General features: G+C 60.2%; 1 protein-coding gene across 1 annotated transcript; it reads left to right on the forward strand.

The window, feature by feature from the left end:
• The first annotated feature begins 1569 nt into the window (after positions 1 to 1569).
• On the forward strand, positions 1570 to 20432 carry ERFL (ETS repressor factor like). The gene is made up of 7 exons (XM_043899314.1): positions 1570 to 1631; positions 1925 to 2107; positions 15570 to 15649; positions 18571 to 18805; positions 19147 to 19342; positions 19436 to 19553; positions 19984 to 20432. The coding sequence occupies exons 2-7, from the start codon at positions 2073 to 2075 to the stop codon at positions 20430 to 20432; spliced, it is 1113 nt and encodes a 370-aa protein (XP_043755249.1). The 5' UTR covers positions 1570 to 1631; positions 1925 to 2072.
• Positions 20433 to 20513: the final 81 nt, after the last annotated feature.

The following is a 20513-nucleotide window of genomic DNA, read 5'->3' on the forward strand; positions in this document are numbered from 1 at the left end:
GGTGCTTTAGGCTGACGAGAGTGTCCTGTCTTTCTTTTCTCTCTCCCTCTCTCATTTCCAGGGGGCATTAAACACCCTGAGGGTGTTCTCTCTCAGCAGGGGTGTTAACTACAGCCATCTGCTATTGCAGCCTCCCTGGGGATGTTAACTGCAGCTTGATGGTCCCCCTCCTGTGAGATGCTTCCTTCAAGTCAGGTAGGTGCTGGTGGTGCAGTGAGTGAATACACACCCTGCTGAGTGTCACACCCCTCCTTGGAAATGTGAAAATGTCATACAAGAGCCCTGGCTTTTATTGAGCAGCTACTGTGTGCTCACAAGACAGGGCACACCCTGATATCCATCTTCTCTGGAATCCTCCCAACCACCTGGGCCTCAAGTAGATTGCCCGAAGATGCACAGGCCAGTAATCCAGAAGACATCTTCTCTGAAGGGGGTTCCTGAGCAGTCAGAAGGGTGATGTCTGTCTATCTGGTCCTGGCCACTAAGGGTATCACAGCTCTCCCAGGGGTCCCTCCTACGCTCTGATTGGGCATTGTAAGCCCCTCACGGGTATTACTTACATTCTAACAGTGTTTCCGATGCCCTGAGATGCCTTCCTCTCTCCTAGAGGCAGGGCTTAGAGATAGAAGGTGTGAAAACTATCTTGGCTGATCATCTTTGCTGACTTATGGGTACCACTCACATTTCAAGGATGGGGGCTGTGTAAATTGTAATACACCCTGTCTTCTCAGAAGGTGTGTTGTCTTACTGAAGGGTGTAACATACCATCAGCTGAGTTCTCTCCTCCCAGAAGGTGTTCTTTCTTTTTTCCCAGGTGTCCCTTTGCTTATTTCATAGTCATCAAATGTGTTCCAGTTGGTGTTCTTGATGCTTTGACAGTGTTCTAGCTTTCTCAAAGGGTGTATATGCACCTGAAGGGTGTTGTCTCCCTCTCAAAGGGCTTCCCATACAGATGAGAAATCCTACCCCCAGAGGGTATTTCAGAATCTCCTCTGTAGCACTCAGAGCCACCTGCTGTGAAGTTGCCCCAGAAGACGCTCTCTACGGTCTGGTGGGGGTCACAGACACCCCAAAGATACAGGTCCAGCTGGTGAGCATTCTTCAAGGATGCTATGTACAGTCTGGGTTGTTTTAGACACCCAAGGAGGTTGGTTTTCCGGAAGGCGGGGGGTCTCAAGTTCAGCTTAATGATGGGGTAGAGACAGTGGAGGCAGGGGCTTCCTGCTGTCCTCTTGAGAGTGCTATGCTATGTACAGACAAGGGAAGGAGTTCTCATTTTCTGGCCAAATGTTTAGTATTTTCAGGATGATTATTTGGAAGTGCTAATGTCCAGAGCTAGGGTGTTTATTTGGAGACTGGCATGGTGCCCATGTCCCTGTTTAACTCTAGCATGTAGTTGACATAATTGCCCCATTTTGCAGATGAGAAAACTGAGACCATGGGATGTTTAGTGACTTGTCCAAGTGAGGAGTGCTGAAGGGGGGTGGGGTGGAGCTGGAGCCCGTCTGGAGCCTTCTTCGTCCCTTCAGCACGTTGGCATTGGCACCTGGGGGTCAGTGGGGCAGGGGAGAGCCTCACAGAGTTGTCCTGGTCTCCTGTCTTGCCCCACCCACCTTCCCCTCTGGAGGCAGGTAACTCCAGGGGTGATCCCCTGAGGGGGTAGAGCATGGCCCTGGGGTGGGAGAGAAAAGTGGGGGAGAGAAGTGGCAAGGGGGAGAGGGGAAGGAGGAGGGGTGAGAAGTGGGCAAGAGAGGGAAAAGGAGAGTGGACAGTGGACAGTAGAGTCAGGCTGGGCCAGGGCACCTGAGTGGGGGCTGAATTCTGGGGTGGGCTGGGGTGACAGGGGGCTCCTCTCGGGGCCCAGAGGCCAGTGGCTATTTCCTTGTTATTTCAATGAGAGCAGATCCCTTGTCTGTCACTGCAGGTGTGTGTGTGTGTACAGGGCCTCAGTGACCCTGTGACCACGTGTCCATGTGAAGGGGAGTGTCAGTGTGCCTGACCTGGGTTCTGTCTGTCCACATGCCCTGGGCTCGTGTGTCAGAGGGTGTGCGTCAGGACCGGAGTGTAGCCGTATGTCACCATGGATCTGTGTGTGTCCAGTCTGCAGGTCAGTGGGTGAGGAAGTGGCAGTGGGGCAGGGTGGGTCTGTGTGTGCAGCTGTGTCCATCTGTTTGTGTATGTGTGTGTGTGTCTACTATAGCTGTGTGTCCATGTGCCCACAGGCCGTGTCCCCTATGTGTGTTCGCGCTGTTAGTGTATCGGTGTGTCCCTATGTCTGTGTGTTACCCAGACTGTGTGCGTTTCAGCCGCGTTCGAGTCCAGTTCCGCGTGTCCAGCACGGGTCCTGGCCACCGTAGTTGCCACCTCCATCTCTCACGCCCGTCCGTTTGTCCGCCTGTCCTCCTCGGGAGGGGCGGGGCAGGGAGCGGAGGGGAAAGGAGAGGAGAGGGGGTCTCCACCTCTCCACCCACCCCCGCCCCCCGCCCCCACTCCCTCGGTCCCGGGATCGAACCTTATTTAGAGTCGCGATTCGACATCTGTTTTCAAATTTGATCAGCTCTGAACTTTATTTTCCGAGTTTGAGGAAAATTATATTCCATCGATCGCGCTCCCGCCCCCTCCCCCGCACCGCCCGCCGCCGCCGCCGCCTCCATATATCTGCGCGCGGAGCCGGGCCGGGCGGCCGCGAGGGCGGGAGGCGCGCGGCGCGCGCGGAGGAGCAGCGGGAGGAGGAGCGGGAGGAGGCGCCCGCGGCCGGCCGCCCCCGCGCCCCCCGCCCCGGCCCTGCTGCCCCGCGCCTGGCTCGCGGAGCCGCTGTCCGCCCGGAGCTCCGTCCCCAGCTTCCCGCGTCTCCATCTCTCTTGGCGCGTCTCCGTGTCGGGGTCTCTCTCTGCATCTCCCTGTCTCTGCTTCGCTCCCGTCTCTCTGTCTCCGGACACCTCTCGGTGTCCGGGTCTCTCAGTGACTCTCGCTCCCTGCTCCCGCCCTCTCTGGCTCCGTCCCCTCCTCGGGAGCTCTGGGCATCTCCCCCCACCCCCGCCCCCGCCCCGGTGCCCCCTCCCCAGAACGCCGCGGGGGCCATGGCTGCGGGATCCGAACTTTAAACTCTTCTCCCCGGACCTGTGCGGATGCGCAAATCCCGGAAAGTGAGTGAGCGCCGCGGCCGGCACAGGGGCGGGGATGGGGGGCGGGGATTCCTGCCCGGGGCGGGGGCCTGGCCGCGGGAGGTGCTCCCGAGAGAGCTGGGCTCCCCAAGCTGGGGGCGGGGAGGCGGGTGGGGTCTCCTACCGGGAGGTGGGGGCGGGTGGGGCTGCGTCGGACTCCCGGGAGGAGGGAGGGGCCGAGGGCTGGAGGTGCGCCCTCGGGGCAGGGGTCCAAGGACAGGGGCGCGGGGAGTGTGGAGAGCGCGGTAGACCGCGCCGTAAGAGCGCACGCTGGCGGCCAGACGTGAGGGCGGGTCTGGACTTAGGGGCGAGAGTCGAGGGTGTAGAGAGCAAGGCTGAGGGCTTGAAATTTGGGACCTAGGGGCTCGGAGCCAAGAGACTGGATATTGGGGATGAAGAGCTGTTTGGGGTTGGGGATCAGGACTAGGGGTGTGGATATCTGGAGATGGGGTCCGCATGGGGGTTGGGTTTGGGGGGCTGGGAGGTCTGGATTTGAAGCTAGAGTTCAGAGCTGAGGATCTGCAAATTTGGCCCTCGATATTTGGGGTCTGGATATTTGGTGTGAGAGGTCCCAGGGGCTGTGGGGAGGATATTTGAGCCAAGTTTGGGGTCTGCATACTTCCCGGCTGGGAGTGCAGGCCTGGCCTTGACCTTTGGGGGGGGCCATGTCCTGGGGACAGGTGGCCTAGTGCCACATGCCTTTTCTGTCCCAGTCATTCCACAGCTGTCCCGGGACCATGCTGGGCCACCTCTGACATCTCTTTTCTGGCGGGGTCTCTCCTCACTGACTCTCTGTCCCTGTCTCTTCCAGGATCTCTGTGTCCATCTCTAATTCTCCCAGACTTTGTCTCTCTGTCTCTTTTTGTCTCTCTGTCTCTGCCTCTCACAGCATCTGTCTCTACCTCTTTGGGTCCAACTCTTAGACCATCTCTCAGAATCTCTGTGACTATCTCTGCCCTTCCCCTATCTTTCTCAGCATCTCTCTGCTTCTGTCTCTCACTGTCTCTCTGTCTCTGTCTCTCCCAGTGTCTCTGTCTCTGTCTCCCCCTCGCTGGTTTCCGCTCAGATTAAGCCGGGGACCTAATTCCAGGCCCAGGATCGAATTTTCTGGCAACAAAGGGAAATAGCGAATCGATCGGTCGCTCCGGAGATTAAGAGACAAGCGGCGCGCGGATCTATCACGGCTAAACGGCCCCCCCCTCCCGCTCCCCCCCGCCCGGCCGGCCCGCCGAGGCCCAGACGCGCTCCGCATCGCCAAGCAGCCTCTGGAGCCCCGGCTGCCGGCAGGCCGAGCCCAGAGCTAACTGCGTGCCCTGCCGCGGGCCAGAGCCTGGGGAGGGATCCGCGAGCTCAGCCGGCCCCTGGGGAGGCGGGGAGGGGGTAGTGAGTGAAACGGAAGCCACAAACCACCCCAAAGAGCCATGCCGCACACACCTGTGGCCCCAGGTAACATCTTTCACCCACACCTGCCTATCAACACACCTGTCACATCGGTGTCCCACATCTGGACCTCCAGGTAACATTCGACTCTTTACACCTGTGCCCTGCAGGTAATCCCTGTCCTCCGCACCTGTTCCCTTCATCCACACCCCCCTCCAGGTGTCATCTGTTTCCTCTCACCTGCCCCCCCCCCAGGTAACACTTGTCCCTTGAAGAAACCTGTCCCAAAGATGCCCATGATCAAGCTTACCTGCACCTCCAGGTAACATGTTCTCCAAACTTTGCCCTTTCCACGTGAATCCAGGCATGTCTCATTTCAGACCAGGTTATTCCCTCTCTACCTGCAGCTGCACCACCCCCACCTCCCCCGGAAAGCCCGAGACGCACTTGTTTCTCACACGTCTGTATTTCTTCATCTCTGTCTCCTTCAGGCAGTACCTGTCCAGCACGTCTTACCTCACTCTATCTCACGCAGTCCCTTCCTTTACACATAAACACTCACACTCAACACAGGAGCATCCTTCTTCTCTGACCTCAGGCCGTGCCTGCCCCCCTCTCTTCCCCACCCCCGGCTCTCACCCATACCTCTCCCTTATAATGCTGACCTTGTCCACCCTCACGCTGGTCCTTCCAGAAGAACCTCCTACGCCCCTGTCACTTGAGAAATGCATCTTCTTCATGGCACTCCCTGCCTGCACCTAACTCCCTCACACTCTTCCTCACGTCTCCCATCATTTCACGTAAGTACACCTGCTTCCAAGGCTTCCTCCATACCTGTCACTTCAGGTAACTCATCCCAGACAAGAGCGCATGCGCCACCTTCACGTGTCTGCTAGCCACCCCCCCATGGCTCACACATGCAGTGGCCCCCAGGTATCGGGGTAGCCATCTTTCTTGGGTCCCTCCCCTGCCATGGCTCCTTCAAGCCCATGTCCACATGCACGCTTGCTGTCCTCGCTGTCTCTCTGGGTCTCCCAAGGTGCAGCTTCATGCTGGCATGCCTTTGGGCCAGGAATCTGTCCTGGTTGACAGGTACCTGCCTCACCTGTATACCTGTCCCTGCAGGTATGACTTATCTGCCTCTCTTCTTTCCCCACATACCTAAAGTTCCACGTTCCTCACTTCTTTTTCCTTTGCTCACAAGGTTATACCAATATCTCCACATACCTGCCTGTTGCTCACCTGTCTACCGCAGGCATCACCTGCTCCGGTACCACGTCCACTCATTTCTTCAAGCAAACAGGTACTGAGCCCTCCACACACCCTCTCCTTAGTCTCTCTCTGCTTTACATCTCTTCATCCAGGTCTCTGCCAAACCACTGGACTCCCCAGCCTGTCCCCAAAGGGATTCCTGCTTCTGCCCCACAGATGCACGCCTGACTCCCAACACTCTCGCCTTCTCCCCAACTCACCACATCCACTGTGGCCCTCGTTCCTTCATAGCTTCTTCAAACACTGTGTACCCACCCCGTCCCTCTCAACCACCTGCTCATACAACCTGTCGCCCCTGCCCCTCTAGAGCCTAACCTTCAGATCTCTCACACCTGTCTCCAGCCCACTCCCCTCTGGAACGACCTGTCCCTTTCCCCAGAACGTGTCACCAGCCGTCTATCTCCTCAGGGGAATACCTTTCTCGGTGAGCACAAGTAACACCTGTAGCATTTGTTAAAAACGTGTAACACCTGTTCTCGGCCATCCACACACCTACCTGCTGCGGCATGCAGAAGCGCTTAAGTCAGGGGTCCTTAGGTTGCACGGGCAGAGGAACCATCTGGAGGGCTTGTGGGACCACAGAGACCTGGGTCTCACCGCAGAGACCCTGGTGCAGCAGGTCTGGGGAGGAGCCTGACGCTCTGCATTTCTAGCAAGCTCCAAGTCGTGCAGCTGCTGCTGCTGGTCCACGGACCACTCTCTGAGGAGCACCTGCTCATAACGTGTGCGTGGCCACTGCTTATTAAACACCCATCTCTGCGACAGACGGTGTCTTCTGTTCTTCATATCCCTTGTCTCATTTCATCTTCATGAGACCCTTGGGAGGGAGGCACTTATCTTATCCCTTATTCCCATTTTGCAGAGAAGGAAACTGAGTTCAGAGAAATGAAGTCATTTCTGGACTTGGAAGCTGGTAGCTACTGGAGATTTGCATCAATCTGAGGCCATCTGACTGCAAGCTTCCAAGTGTCCCTGTCCCCCACACCTGCCCATCAGGTGACCACCTTCCTCCACAGACACATCTGTCCACCTCATCACTTTGGCATCATTTGTTTGCCCATCACCTGCCAGCTCTGCTACATCCCACGTTCTACCTCCACTCCTGTCCTTGGATACCCTCCCTACCTGCTGGCACACCTGTCTCTCTGACGGTGACTGCCCCCGGCCAAGCTTGTCATCCGCCTCCTGGTTCCCACCTGCCCCCCGCCAAGCGAGCACAGCCTCCTGCCACACACCTGTCTCCTCACATACACCTTGGTCTCTGGTTCCTGGCTCCTGTTTCCTATCCCCCCACCTGTCTTTTATCCCCTCTGTCTGTCTCCATCTCTGTTCCATCTTCCCATCCCCCTTTGCTTGTCCCTGAATCTCTTTTCCTCCCTCCCTGTCTTTGTTCTCTGTTTTCCTCCATTTCTGTCTCTCTCAGGGTCTCTGTATCCCTCCCTATCTCTTTATAGCGCTCTGACTCTCTGTCTGCGTCCTGCATTCTCTGTCTCTGTCTCATTCTCTGTCACCTCTCTCCTCTTCTGTCTCTGCCCCTTGCCCTCTCCACTGACAGTGGAAATCTTAGGGAGACTTCAAGTCATACTGATCTGCATTTGAGTCCAGACATCACCGCTCACCCCTGTGGGACTTTGGCCAAGTTACTGCCCCTGTCGGAGCCTCAGTTTCTGCATCTGTGAAATGGGCATCATGGCAGCTGCTACCTCCCAGGTCATAGTGTGGATGAGAGACTGAAGGAAGCCCCAGGATGCAGGCAGTGGGAAGCGGGGGGCACAGATAGGGGCTGACCTTCCCTCCATGGGTCCCTCTCTGTTCCTGTCTCTTTCCCAGGGCTGCAGCCCCTCCCGGCTGTCAGTGGAAGCATGTGTGTGGTGGGGGGATTGGAGAGAGAGGTGGGCAGAAGTATCCCGGCCGGCCGAGGCCTGGGCATGGGACCCGGTGTGGGGCTGGGGACAGGGATCGATCCGCCTCGGCGGCAGTGCGCGGGCCAGGATTGCATCTTGTCACAATAATTTATTGCTCTCATCCCGTCTGATCGATGGCGCTGAATTAGCACCGTGCGATGCCCCTGGAGCCCCGAGCCTCCCCCAGTCCAGCCGGACCCTGGCCCTTCTCTGGCCCTTGTGGGATCCCTGAAGCCCAGGCATCCGGTTCCAGCTGGCCCAGGCCCTACGCCTGGCTCCAACACAGGGGTCCTGCCCTCGGTGCCCCACCTCTCTGCCCCCTCGCCCTGGGTCTTGCCTCCCCACCTCCACTGCTGTCCAGGGGTCTCTGCCTTTCTGTTCCTTGACTCACACCATCCCTCTGTTTCCCTGCCTTGCTCCCTGTAGCCTGAATTCCCTTCCAACAGTATTTGCTGAGCACATACTTGGTGCCAAGCCCCGTGAGCAGGACACACAGCCTCCCCGCCCTTCGGCCAGTGCAGTCCAGAGGGGCTCCCATGGTCTCGTGGCTCCTAGGACTAGCTGGTCACCCTCGCCTTCAGTGTCCTGTCCCTCCACCCCCTCCCCAGCACCCCCACCACGTCACAGTCATCGCCACTGTCTCTGACACAGAGCCCGGAGGCCAGAGGATCCAGCAGTGGCGGGGGGGGCAGGGCAGGTGGTGCAGGGCCTGGGGGTGTAAGGATGAGACTGGGATTCAGCCGGGGGAGTTGAGGACCAGCTTGGGAAGAGAACCCCAGCTCCACTGGGGTTCAGGTGGACGCAGGGGCTGGAGTTGGAGTTGGGGTTGGGGCGGGGTGGTGGTGAGGAGGAGGAGGAGGGGACAGGCTTTGGAGTTGGGGTGGCAGCCAGGAACTAGATCAGGACCCCTCCCCGACACTGGTCCCTTCTCCCAAGACTGCACAAGAGCCCAGGTGGGCGTTGAGGTGGCCGTGAACCCACACTTGGGCTCTGCCTGTGCCAGCGGGACTCTGACTTTCCCCACCATTGCTCCGGCCTCGGGCCCTGCAGCCCCCCTCATCCACTCCTGTACCTCTGCCCTAATCCCTCAATTTTCCGCATCTCTGCCCCCTCCTCTCCTTTCTCCCTGACCCGGGGACTCTGCTCCCAGCAGCTCTCTCCCCGTGACCTCCAGCTCTAATTCACTTTGTGAAGCCTCTCTCGGACCCACTGCTCTTTCCCGGGTCTCCCTAACTTGGGTCTCCCGCCCCGGCTCTGGTCTCTGTCAGTCTCTCCCTGTGTCTCGCTCCCTGTCTGTCTTTGTGAGACTCTCTCTGGCCTCCCGTCTTCTCTGCGTCTCTCCAGTCCCTGTTCCAGTCTGTTTCCCCGCTCTGGGCTGCTCCCCACTTCTCTCCCATATCTCCCTCTCCCCATCGCTGTCTCTGTCTCTCTCCCTCTGCGGGTGTCTCTCAGTCCCCCCCAGCCCTGCGCTGGCTCCATCTCTCTGGGTCCATCTGCGGTTGCGCCTCCCTCCCTCTCCCTTCCCCCAGCGCTGTTTGGTAGGCGGGGTGCGTGGCACTGCGGCTCCCACCTCCCGGGGGACGCTCCCTCGCCACCCCCCCTTCCTGACACCGTTCGGAGCGCTGGCCGCAGCCCCAGGGACATCCGTGCAGAGACTGGAACTCAGGGGGAGAGACCGAGACCTAGAGAGACACACTCCACCCCAGAGATGCCAGCTAGAGGGAGAGACAGTGTGAGGGTGGGTCTGAGGTCTCCGTTCCTGCCCTGGCTTCGTGCCTCCCAAGCACCCCACACCCACCTTCTCCAGGCTGGAAGCTGGTGCCCCGTCTGTCTGCCAAACTGTCCCTCCGTCTTGCACAGTCAGCCTGGGCAGAGGTTCCTGGGGGCGTGTGCGCGCCTGTGTGTGCGTGTGTGCATGTGTGCAAGCTGTCTGGACCGTGTGTGTCTGTGGTGTGTGTGATACTTTGGAGGGGGGCTTGGCTGCCTTTTCATGGGACTGTGTGACCTGTGTTACAGCACTTGTAAACGTGGCGTGTGGAGAGGTGTGTGTTCCTGGGCAGTGACTAAGTGTGGGTGCGTGACACCCTGGGGTCGCATTAAACCCCGCGTGTCGTGTTTATGCCCACATGTGTGACCGGGGTGTGATGCTCAGCTGTCTGCCCCCAAAACTCTGGAGCTGTGCCGTGTTTGGAGGTTCTGGGTCAGGTGGCCACATGGCGTGTCTGAGTGGCCGGGAAAGGACATGTCTGAGGGCCAGGAGACCAGGAGGCTTAATAGCCCCAGGGAGACGGGGTGGAAAGACCGAGAGTGCCAGCATGGTGGGACCCCAGGAGCCAGGCTGGTGAGTGTGGGTATGAGGAACACAGCACAGGGGCAGCTGTGGACACGGTCCCCAAGCCCCCCCGCCGAGCTGCTGCATCAGACTGGCTGTGTGTGGCGGTGCCTTTGTGTGCAGGGGTGCTGTTGTGTGTCTGAGACTGTGGGCTGGTGTCTGAGTCTGGGATCAGGCGTGGACAGGCTGTGTGTGCATGTGTGTGGTCATCTGGGGAGCTAGATAAGGAGTATCAGTTCATGACAGTTAAATGAACGAGACTGTGTGTGGCCAGCCCTGAGGGGTGTGGAAGGCTGCGTGTGTCTGTGGTTGTGTATTCGTGTGAGACTGGTGGTGTACGTGTGCATCCCTTGTGTAAACTGATGCTCAGCGATGTGTGGGGCTGGGTCTCTGATGTCGTGTGAGCATCAGCCTGGGGATGGGATCACTGTGTGTGTCACAGGTGCTGGTGTGTTTCCGCCCCTGTGTTTCCTCTGGGGATGAGCCAGGTCTCAAACGAGCTGGGCGGTTGTGGAGATGACAGTGTGTGGCCTTGACAGAAGTAGAGACAGTGGTGTGTGTGTTTGTGTGTGTGTGTACACACACAAGGACACCATTTGGTGGATGTGGGTGGGGGTAGAATGGGTGACCTTGGGTTGGGAGTGGGGGCAAGGCCAGGCAGGAGAGCCCCTATCACCTTCCTGACCCCTTCCTTCCCGGGATAGCCTCCTTGGTACCTGTGATGGGAGGTCCTGGGGCCCAGGTTTGTGTCCCCATGGATGTGGAATGGTCTGTACAGACAGGCGTGCTGGGAGTGTGTGTTAACATAGTGTATGAGAGCAGGTAGCCGGCTGTGTGCTCCCTGTTTGGACAGTGTGTGTGTACGTGTGCTGTGTGTGAAGGGTGCCTAGTCGTGTGTGTCCAGAGAGAGTGTGTGTGCATGCACAGGGGTCTACTGTGTCTGCTGTGTGCACAGGTGTGTCCTACATGGGTATGTGGTATACGGAGGCGTGTGTACCAGGCTGGGTGCAGATGGAGCACCAAGGGGTGTGTGTGTGTGTGTGTGTGTGTATCTGTGTGTCCGAGTGTGATGTGTGTGCCTGTCAGTGTGTGTGTGTATGCATGCGTGCGGGGGCCGCGGGAGAAGGGTCTTGGGCCGCGTCTCTCTCCTCTTTAGACAGAGCCCTGGAGAAGATATGAAATTTAAAAAAAAAATCAATTTTCATTCCACTTGTGCAGATTGTGTTAAGGGGAGGTGGGGGGGCTGGGTGAGGGATGAAGGGGCTGGGGTGGGGGGTGCAAGGCCTGAGGCGGCTCCCGAGGCAGCCAGAGCAGCTTAGAGAAATCAAAACAACTGGTTAAACCCCAGCCCAGGGGGCCGGGGTGGTGGGGGGGCGGCAACGAGGAGACAGAGGCAAAGAGAGATGCAGAGAGACAGAGATGCCTCGAGACAGAGACAAGAAACAGAGACACTAAGAGATGGAGATATTTGGAGATAGAGGCCGACAGACAGCTGGGGCAACAAAGACAGAGGGAGAGACCCACTGCATAAGCAGGCCTGGTTCAGTGCCCGCCTCACACACGTCCAGGCTGGGGGTGTCCACAGATGAGTGGACGGACAGACGGCTGGACAGATGGTGGCAGGAACATTGGGACCCCAGAGTGGGGTTATCTCTGAGTGCCCACTCCAGCCCACCCAGCCTCATCCAGTTGGGCTGTGGGTCTGAGTGTGGCGCTGTGTGTATGTGTGCACCGTGTGTGATGCTGGCCTGGCGATGGCTGGCTGTGTTGGTGTCGTGCGTGCACCTCTGTCTCCTTGCATGATGAAGAGTGTGCACACACACGGTCTCTGGTGCTTGTCTGTGTGACTGTGCTTTCGTGTCCCTTGTGTGTGACTGGCTTGGCTGTGCTGCTGGGTGTGCCTGGGTGTGTGTGTGTGCGCACTTCTATGCTGGCACTGTGTCAGTGTGCACTTTGCAGCTTTGTGAGCTTGTATTCATGAGCCTTGGTGTGTGACGGTGTGTCTATGTAGTGTGCATCTGTCTCTAATCTATGATTGTGTGTCTTTGCTTCTGTAGGGGACTGAATCGGGGTGTGTGTTGCATATATCTGTATGTGGTTGTGTATCTGTCTGTGTGTCAATGTCTGTGACCGTGAGAGTACATGTATGTGTGTTTTGACATGGGTGTCTCTGTGGTGTGTAAGCTGGAGGTGTGTGTGCCTGGGTTGCCGTGTGGCAGGGGCTGCGTGATGGTGTTGGTTGTGGCCGTCCTGGTGTGCGTGAGCGGGTTAACATGTGCGTCACCCGTCGTTGTGATGCGTGTTGTGTGTGCCGGTGTGGCGTGTGTCATTTTGTCGAGCTGTGTCGGGGTCGTGTTGTGTGGCACTGTGGCGTGTGTGTGTCTGGGTTGCCGTGTGGGTCTGTGTAGCTCCTTGGCAGGGAAGGGAGGGAGGCAGCCTTTGCCGGCCCAGCCTGTCTCCGCACTGCTGCGCGCACACGCGCACACACACACTCGATGCCATGGCTGCGGGCGGTGGAGATGGGGGGGTGGGGGGGTGTGGAGGAAGCAAAATAAAATTAAAAATTAAAGCTTGCCCGGAGTCCCCATCCGCCCCGTGTGGACTGGTGGGGAGGGGCGGGCTTGCAGCCGCTCCGCCTCCGCAGCCACGGGGGCGGGGGGGGCTGGGTGTTTGTCCATCTGTCCAGCTGTCCAGCCAGGCCCCTGCCAGGCCCACTGCCCCGGCCGGCCCCTCAGGCCTTGCGCCCTCCATCGGTCGATCAGCGATCGATGGGGCCAGGGGGGCGCCAGGGGCAGGGCAAGATCAAAGGGGCCCCTAGAGACAGATGCGGGATGCTGGGACGGAAAAAGAGACGCGGAGATGGGGAGACAGAGACACCGAGACAGGGGTGGAGACCCCCAGACATAAAAACAGGGTGGTGTGGAGCCCCAGAGACGTGGGGACCCAGAGACAGAGAGACATGGGGACACGGAGATGGGGTGCCGTGGTGCCCGGACAGTCAGGGGCAGACATGCGGGGAAGGGGGCAGAACAGGAGGGGGCGGGGGCCCAACAGGACCCCGGCCGGGGGACAGAGAGGGAAGAAGTGGCAGGCAGAGACCTCGAGATGGCAGAGACGCGTGCCTGCGTGCGAGAGACGCGGGGGGAGCGTGGGAGCAGGGCCCGGAGCGCCGATCCCACGGCTCCTCGTTATAACGTGTCCGGAGGAGGCGGCGGGGAGTTGAAAGCGTCGGGAAGAGAAATCAAAACCAACACGGAAATGAGAGGGGCCAACAGGGGGTGGGGGCGGGGGGTGGTGGTGGTGTGTGTGAAGCAGGAGGGAGGGGGGCCCGGAGAGGCAGAGCGAGCCAGGGAGGTGGGGGAGAGAGAGGTGGATGGAGCGAGGTGGGGAGATGGGAGAGAAGAGAGACTGAGACGGGCCAGGCGGGCAGACAGGGGCAGAGAGACCGAGAGATGGGAGTTAGATGAGAGACGGGAGGAAAAGAGACAGATGGCGCAGAGTTCCAGAGACGAAAGACCTGGGGAGACACCAGGGAGAACAGAGAAAGGCCAGGGACAGAGAGGGACAGGCCCCGGAGGACATGGCAGGGGGTGGTCGTGGAGGACAGAGATACAGGCAGAGACTGAGTGATGGAGGGGGAGAGGCAGAGGGGGGAGACTGCTGGGTGGGGAAAGATGGGGCGAGACACCTGGGGTGACGGGAGATGAGAAAGCAGACCAGAGAGAGACAGCAAAGTGGACCAGAGATGGTGGGAGGAGACGGAGAAGGGAAGAGAGACGATGAAGAGAAAGGATGAAGAGAAAGAGAGATAGGGAGGCAGAGAAACAGAGAAAGTTGGGGAGCTGGGGGGAGAGGAGGGTATAGGAGCAGAGGAGGAGGGGCTGCCCCCAGCAGGAGCCTGGGTGCTGGGGAGGGGGCGCGATCAGAGAGGCCTCAATAGACATGGGGGCGGGGGAGGCTGGAGGCTGGGGTGAGGGTGGCCGTGGGTGGGCAACTGGGCAAGCCCGGGGTGCGGGGGAGTGGGCTGCCAAGGCTCCTCTGGTGTCCAAGGGGTGGGGTTTATGGGGGGAACGCTGTGGGTTCCTAAGGTGTGTGAGATCCTCGAGAGGCAGGGCGTGTGAGAGGGGTGGTGTGTTTAAGAGTCTGTAGAGGGGAAGGGTGGGTGGGTACCCCAGGGAGGGAGCATGAAGATAGCACATCCTCTGAGAGGTGGGGTCTGGAGGGGTGGAAGGATCTGGGGCTTGGGGTGTCCTGGATGGTGGGCGTCTGAGAAGAGCGGATGTCTGAGGGAGTGGGTGTCTGAGGGCGGTGGTGGTGTCAGGGTTGGTGGGGTATCAGAGGGAGAAGGGCTGACAAAAACGAACGGTGGGGAAAGGTCTGAGAGACAGGGATGAGCAGGGGATGAGCCGAGTATCTGAGAATGAGGTACCCAAGGAGAGGGGGTGTCCCAGGGAGTGGGGGTCTGAGAGGGGGGACCTGTTGCAAGGCGTAGGGGGGGAAGGGGGAGAGGCAGATCCAAGGGGTGCCTGAGGGTGGACGCAGATCTAAGGGGTGGGGGTGTCTGAGGGGGGAGGCAGATCTAAGGGGAGGGGTGTCTGAGGGGGGAGGCAGATCTAAGGGGAGGGGTGTCTGAGGGGGGAGGCAGGTCTGAGGGGAGGGGTGTCTGATGGGGGAGGCAGATCTAAGGGGAGGAGGTGTTTGAGGGGAGAGGCAGACCTAAGGGGAAGGGGCTGTCTGAGGGGGGCCTTCTGCAGAGGAGGCAGGCCCAAGTGGCGAGGGTCTGAGAGGGGCAGCGGGTTTAAGGAGGGCATCTGAGGGAGCACTCCTGCGGGCGCTGGGGGCCGCTCTGTGGGGTGGGTGGGGCGGAGGGCAGGGCGGGCAGGGGCTGGGCCGGCCCCCTCCCAGCCCGTCGGAAGGCCGCCTGCCCGCCCGCCGGTGCTGGCTGGCTCTGGGCGACAGATGAGAGCGCGGGGCGGTGCTCGAGCTGGACCAGCCAGCCCGGGGGCCAGCCGGGCGGGGTGGAGGCGGGGGCGCAGAGGTGGGGAGCGGGACAGACCGGGGACAGCCACAGAGGGAGACCGAGGGAGAGCCCGGGACACAGAGACGGACCCGGAGAGGTCAGGCGCGAGGCGAGGGATGGAGAGACAGCGGCAGAGACGGTGCGGGGCGGTGCGGGGCGCGAGTGTGAGCCGGGAGTGTGAGTGAGTGAGTGGCGAGGAGCGCGGAGGGAGGCTGGGGGCCCGTGGTTAGTGGTGAGGCACAGAGGAAGGGGAGGCTGCCAGGAGGACGGGCCGGGAGGGAAGGACCGGGCGCGGGACTGGGAATGACGGGGACCAGCGGGCAGAGGGGCACCTGTAGGGGAAGGAGGGGGGGCAGGATGCGAGGATGAGGGCGGCTGGGGCCTGGGTGGGTGGAGGGGGATGTTCCCCGGCAGTGCCAGCCCCCGACTGACTTGGTCTGTCTCCCTTGCTTGCTCCATCCTGTCCTCATCCGTCTGTCTGTCTGGCCTCTCTGCAGGGCTGGCTCCACCATGGACTGTAGCTGCGTCTCCGACCTTCTCTTCGCCCCACCCGCCCTGCCGGCTCTCTGGACCCCTGGTAACTGGCCCAGACCTACCCCACCCTTTCCCCAGCCCTGGGACCTTCCCAACCCTCTGGCCCCTCCTTTCTGCACCTCTCACTGTCTTTCCTCCATCTGCCCGGGGTCTTGGTCAGAGTCGCCTGAATCCCACCCCTTAGTGAAAAACTTGGCTAAAAACTTCACAGCCAGATGTTCCTGCCACCTGCCCTGCTGGGACACGAGGGTCTTTTGGAGGACAGGTGAGGTGTGGAGGTCTGAGCGGGACAAAGATGCTGGGGCCTGAAGACCTGGGGTCTCGGCCGGCCGCAATCTGCTTCCACCCAGGACCTGCAGGCAAAGAGAAGCAGGGAGACTGGAGACAGATGGGCGCTGATGGCGCAGGGCCGGGGACGAGAGGGGGCACTAGACCAGGCGCTGGTGGACAAGTGGACAGACCGGATGACCCAGGCAGGGGGACACGGAGGCGCGGCCCAACTAGCTGGAACGGGAAAGAGGACGGCTTGCTTGGAAGTGGACACCCAGACCAGGGATGTGGAGGACAGTAAGACTTGGACGTGCATTTGAGTCCAAGTCACACACCCCGCAGATGGGCAGTGAGAGGAAGAGGTGTGTGTGTGTGTGTGTGTGTGTGTGTGTGTGTGTGTGTACACCACCAGACAGAGAGACGAGACAGACTCCGTGCTGGTTATTTAGGATCCCGGCGTGTGTCTCTGGGTCACCCTACAGTTTCCGGAAGAAGGGGTCGCACTGGGGAAATGTGTGTCCATCTCTTTGTTGAACTGGTTCTGCCTGCTTGTCCGTGCACGTCCGAGGTCACCTGAGTGTCTACAGACTGGGTGTGCTGTGTGTCTTTGGGACTCTGAATGTCCACAATTCCAGGCTGGGGCGGGGGAGTTGTCTGCCAGCTTGCCTCAGTAGGCAATGAGCCTTTGACTGCTTCTTCCATGGTGTGTGGCATTCTGAACCTAATGGAGGTCTTATCTTGCTGCGTTTTGGGTTGCATGGGTGGGTGGGTGGGAGGTCCCCCAGGCCTGTGTCGGGGGCTGTGTCTGTGTCTGGGGCGTGGGGCTGGTTCTTTCTGTCACTGAGTGTGGCTGCACACTGGGGGCTGTGTGTCTTGATGTGTGTGTGTGTCTGTGTGCCGAGGTTGTGGGTCCTCCTCTCTCTCATTGTGTTTGTGGGTCGGGACGTACAGCACACCCGAGAACATGCATGGAGGACAGGCCGGGTTGTGTGTCTGTGTGGTGTCATCTTCGGGATCGTTTGGGCGTGTCTGTGTGATACAGCCGCTGGGATGTGTTCCGGGTGTGGAATGGGCCAGAGAGTGTGTGTTGTTGATTCGGCTGTCTTCTTAGATGAGAAAGACCCCAGACAGAGTTGAGAGAGAAATTCTCTCTTTAGGGAGGAAACTGCCTGGCCTTCGCCAGCCTCGGGCAGACCCCGGGCAGCCTGGCTGGAACCCTGCTTCTCCTTGCCTCCCATCCCTGAAATTCTAACAAGCCAGAGAGGGCAAGGAACTGCCTTGGGACCACACCAGCAAGTGGATACCAACAATCTCTCAGCTCAGAGACGCTGCCCCCGCCACCCCAACCACCTTCCTTTCCTGCAGGGCTCTCTGCGGACTGTAGGCTAATTCTGCCTTCTGTTTTCATGCCTGGGTCTGGGGTCTCTGAGGAGGGGGACGGGGTCAGAGACTGTGGCACAGGAGAAGTGGGACCCAGGGCCTGGGGCCTTGTGGGTGGGAGGTGAGATTTAAGGGTGGGCAAGCCCCTCGGTCTCCACCTAGCATCTGTATGTCTGGACACTGGGATGCAGGGCGCTCATCGGAGCTGTGGATGCTAAGAGCTGGTTGTGGGACTTCCCTGGAGGTCCAGCAGTTAGGAATCTGAGCGTCCACTGCAGGGGGCATGGGTTCAATCCCTGGTTGGGAACTAAGATCTCAGGAGGTGAAAAAAAAAGAGTTGGATGCTTGTGACGGGGGTGGGGGTTGCTGTACTGTTAGGGTGTCACGAGGGTGTGGCTGTCAGATTGACACATGCGTCTTGGTGTAGCACTCACGGTCTCCACCACATGGTGTTTCATTTGGGCCTTTGGGGTTCTGTGTGTCTCTCATCACAGTTGTGTTGTTAGCGGGTCCCGGTGCTGAGGGGCCTAAGATGTGCAATCGTGTGTGTCTGGCGTGTCTCCCTCGGTGGCATGATTGTAGTGTCGTGCTCCGGCGGGAGTGTGGCTCTCTGGTACAGCCGGTGATTCCCTTGAGGGGGAGTGGATGTCTGTGTGACAGGTTGTGTGCTGTGGGCGTCTGCACACACACGTGCTCTCAGACCGACATGGCACAGAGGCAAGGGCGGGGACACAGGGAAGTGATAGGTATAAATACATGGACGGGTACGGAGGCACACGTGTACGCAGGCCCAGCCTGGATGTCCCAGGGTGAGGTCAGCCCGGGCGGTGGAGGGGTGTGGGGTGGTGAACTTTGGGGAGAGATGGACAAGGGGCAGGGAGAAGAGTGAGCAGGAATCAGGGACTGTTCAGAGTGCACAAGAGACCAGACCTCGTGGGGCAGGACCAGGCTGGGGGGCACAGGGAGAACGCAGTGGAGGGCGTGCCCTTTCCTGCAAGCCCCTCCCAGACCCTCCCCCCCAGCGTCAAGGACAGGGGAATCTGGTCCCTGCCACCCTCCGGCCCAGCTGTGCCAAGGCAGGAGATTGGGCTGCAAGTGCCAACCCAGGGCCCCTGGACGCTGAGGTCTCTCTCTCTGGACAATCTGGGGACTGGACACCAAGTGGGATGTGGAGAGTGGGCGTCGGCTCCCCAGAGATGCCTGAGGCTGCTCATCAGAGACCAGGGGTCAGGGAAGAGGGGGATGCCTCCTGGTCCCCCAAATCCCCGACTCGGCGCCCTGACCTGGGGCCGCTCTTCTGCCTCCCGTCCCCAGGCTTTGCCTTCCCGGATTGGGCCTACAAGCCGGAGTCGTCCCCCGGCTCCAGGCAGATCCAGCTGTGGCACTTTATTCTGGAGCTGCTGCAGAAAGAGGAGTACCAGGGCGTCATCGCCTGGCAGGGGGACTACGGAGAGTTTGTCATCAAGGACCCCGACGAGGTGGCTCGGCTCTGGGGCATCCGGAAGTGCAAGCCCCACATGAATTATGACAAGCTGAGCCGGGCGCTGCGGTGAGGAGGGGCTGGGGACCTCGCCCCTCTCTCCTCACTGTCCCTCTGGGGCCCTGTCCCCTGGGGGCTTTCCCTCAACTTCCTGGGGGGCAGAATCCTTCGGGATCCCAGCACACAGGGCTCTTCGCCTGTAGCTACCCTAAGTACCCACTTGTGAGTGAAGGACCAGAGCCCTGGGCTTTGGAGCCACACAGACCCCAGCCCCTGCCTGGCCCTGTGACTTTGGCCTCAGTTTCCCTAAGCTGTTGTGCCCTATGCTGGGTCCCAAGCAAGTGTTGGGGGCTCTGCCTTCACCTCCTGGGGTCCCACCCCCCACATCAGTGTCCTCCCTCTGCTCACAGCTACTACTACAACAAGCGGATTCTCCACAAGACCAAAGGGAAGAGGTTCACCTACAAGTTCAATTTCAGCAAGGTTGTGCTCGTCAATTACCCATTGTTGGACATGGCGGCCGCCACCACGGGCTCCCCACTCCTGCTGACCCCTGGTCCTTTTGGGGGAGCCCCTGGCCCAGATGCTCCTCCCCTCACCCCCGAAGTGAGTTTGGATCTTGGGGTCCCCAAGCCCTGAACCCCCTGGGGCAGGAACAGCCTGTCTGAGCGGTACCTATTCCCTCACCTCCCTCTCTAGACCCTGCAGACCCTGTTCTCTGCTCCACGCCTGGGAGAGCCGGGGGCCCGGGCACCCCTTTTCACCCCCGAGACAGACAAGCTGCGTCTAGACAGCCCTTTCCCATTCCTGGGCTCTGGTAAGGGCCTGGGGTCCAGGGGTGCCCCCAGGGTGGGGGCGGGGGGTGGGCAGGCATGCTGCACGTGTGTGAGGGAAGAAGGTGGGCAAAGATAGATGGAGGAGGAGCCAGGATGCAGGAAGGAGGCCCTGGGCGAGGCTGTGTGTGTGCGTGTGCATGTGTGCATGCGCGCGTGTGTCTCTGGAAGTCAGACGATGTGAGGAAGGTGAAGCAGAGAGGAGGGAAGCTATAGAAGGGGTCAAGCTGACAGCAGAGCTTTTGGGGGGCACTAAATGAATGGGAGGCAGGCAGGGGGGGTGGAAATGAGGGGACCCACGTGAGGGTGGGGAGATGCCGTGTGGGAGGACGATGGGAAAAATCAGGTGTAACACGGCAGGGAGGAATGAGCCGGCCCAACTGACCCCCTCTGTGCCTGTCACCTTCTCCCCAGGTGCCACAGGCTACTCCAAGCCCCCTGGCCTGCTGGGGCACTTCGGCCGCGCCTTCCCTGAGCACCCCTGGAACTTCAGCCCGTACCTCACTGGCCCCTTCCCCAAGCTACCCCCGCCTCTCTACCCACCACACTTCTACCCCAACCCCCTGGCCAGTTCCCTGGGCCACCTGCCTTCGGCAGGGGCAGGGGGCGGCCCCACCGCCACGCCCCTGCTGGCCGCCACCGGGGAGGGCCTGGGCCCGGAGCGTCCCGCGGGCCTGGCCGTGGCCCAGCGCCTGGCGCTGCCGGGGGCCGGGGGTCCAGAGGCCGCGCTGGGAGGGAAGGAGGACAGCGATTCGGAGCTGGAGATCACCGACGTCAGTGGCTGCAGCTCTGACAGTGACGGCGACGAGGGCCTCCCCGTGCCCCCCAAGGCCAAGGCGGGCAAAGGGGCGGTCGGCAGCTGAACTGCTGCGGGGAGATGGATTCTGCCGGGGTGGAGACCAGGGCGGCCGCCCGCGGGCCTCTTCTGTGGCCCGGTCTGTCCT

Source organism: Cervus elaphus, chromosome 4, assembly GCF_910594005.1.
Source record: "Cervus elaphus chromosome 4, mCerEla1.1, whole genome shotgun sequence".
Lineage (NCBI taxonomy): Eukaryota > Metazoa > Chordata > Mammalia > Artiodactyla > Cervidae > Cervus > Cervus elaphus.

Coding starts and splice junctions, on each gene's coding strand:
- ERFL (XM_043899314.1), top strand. CDS start 2,073: ATGTCACCATGGATCTGTGTGTGTCCAGTCTGCAG. Junction 15,650..18,570: donor GCCGGCTCTCTGGACCCCTG/GTAACTGGCCCA, acceptor TCCCGTCCCCAG/GCTTTGCCTTCCCGGATTGG. Junction 19,554..19,983: donor TTTCCCATTCCTGGGCTCTG/GTAAGGGCCTGG, acceptor CCTTCTCCCCAG/GTGCCACAGGCTACTCCAAG.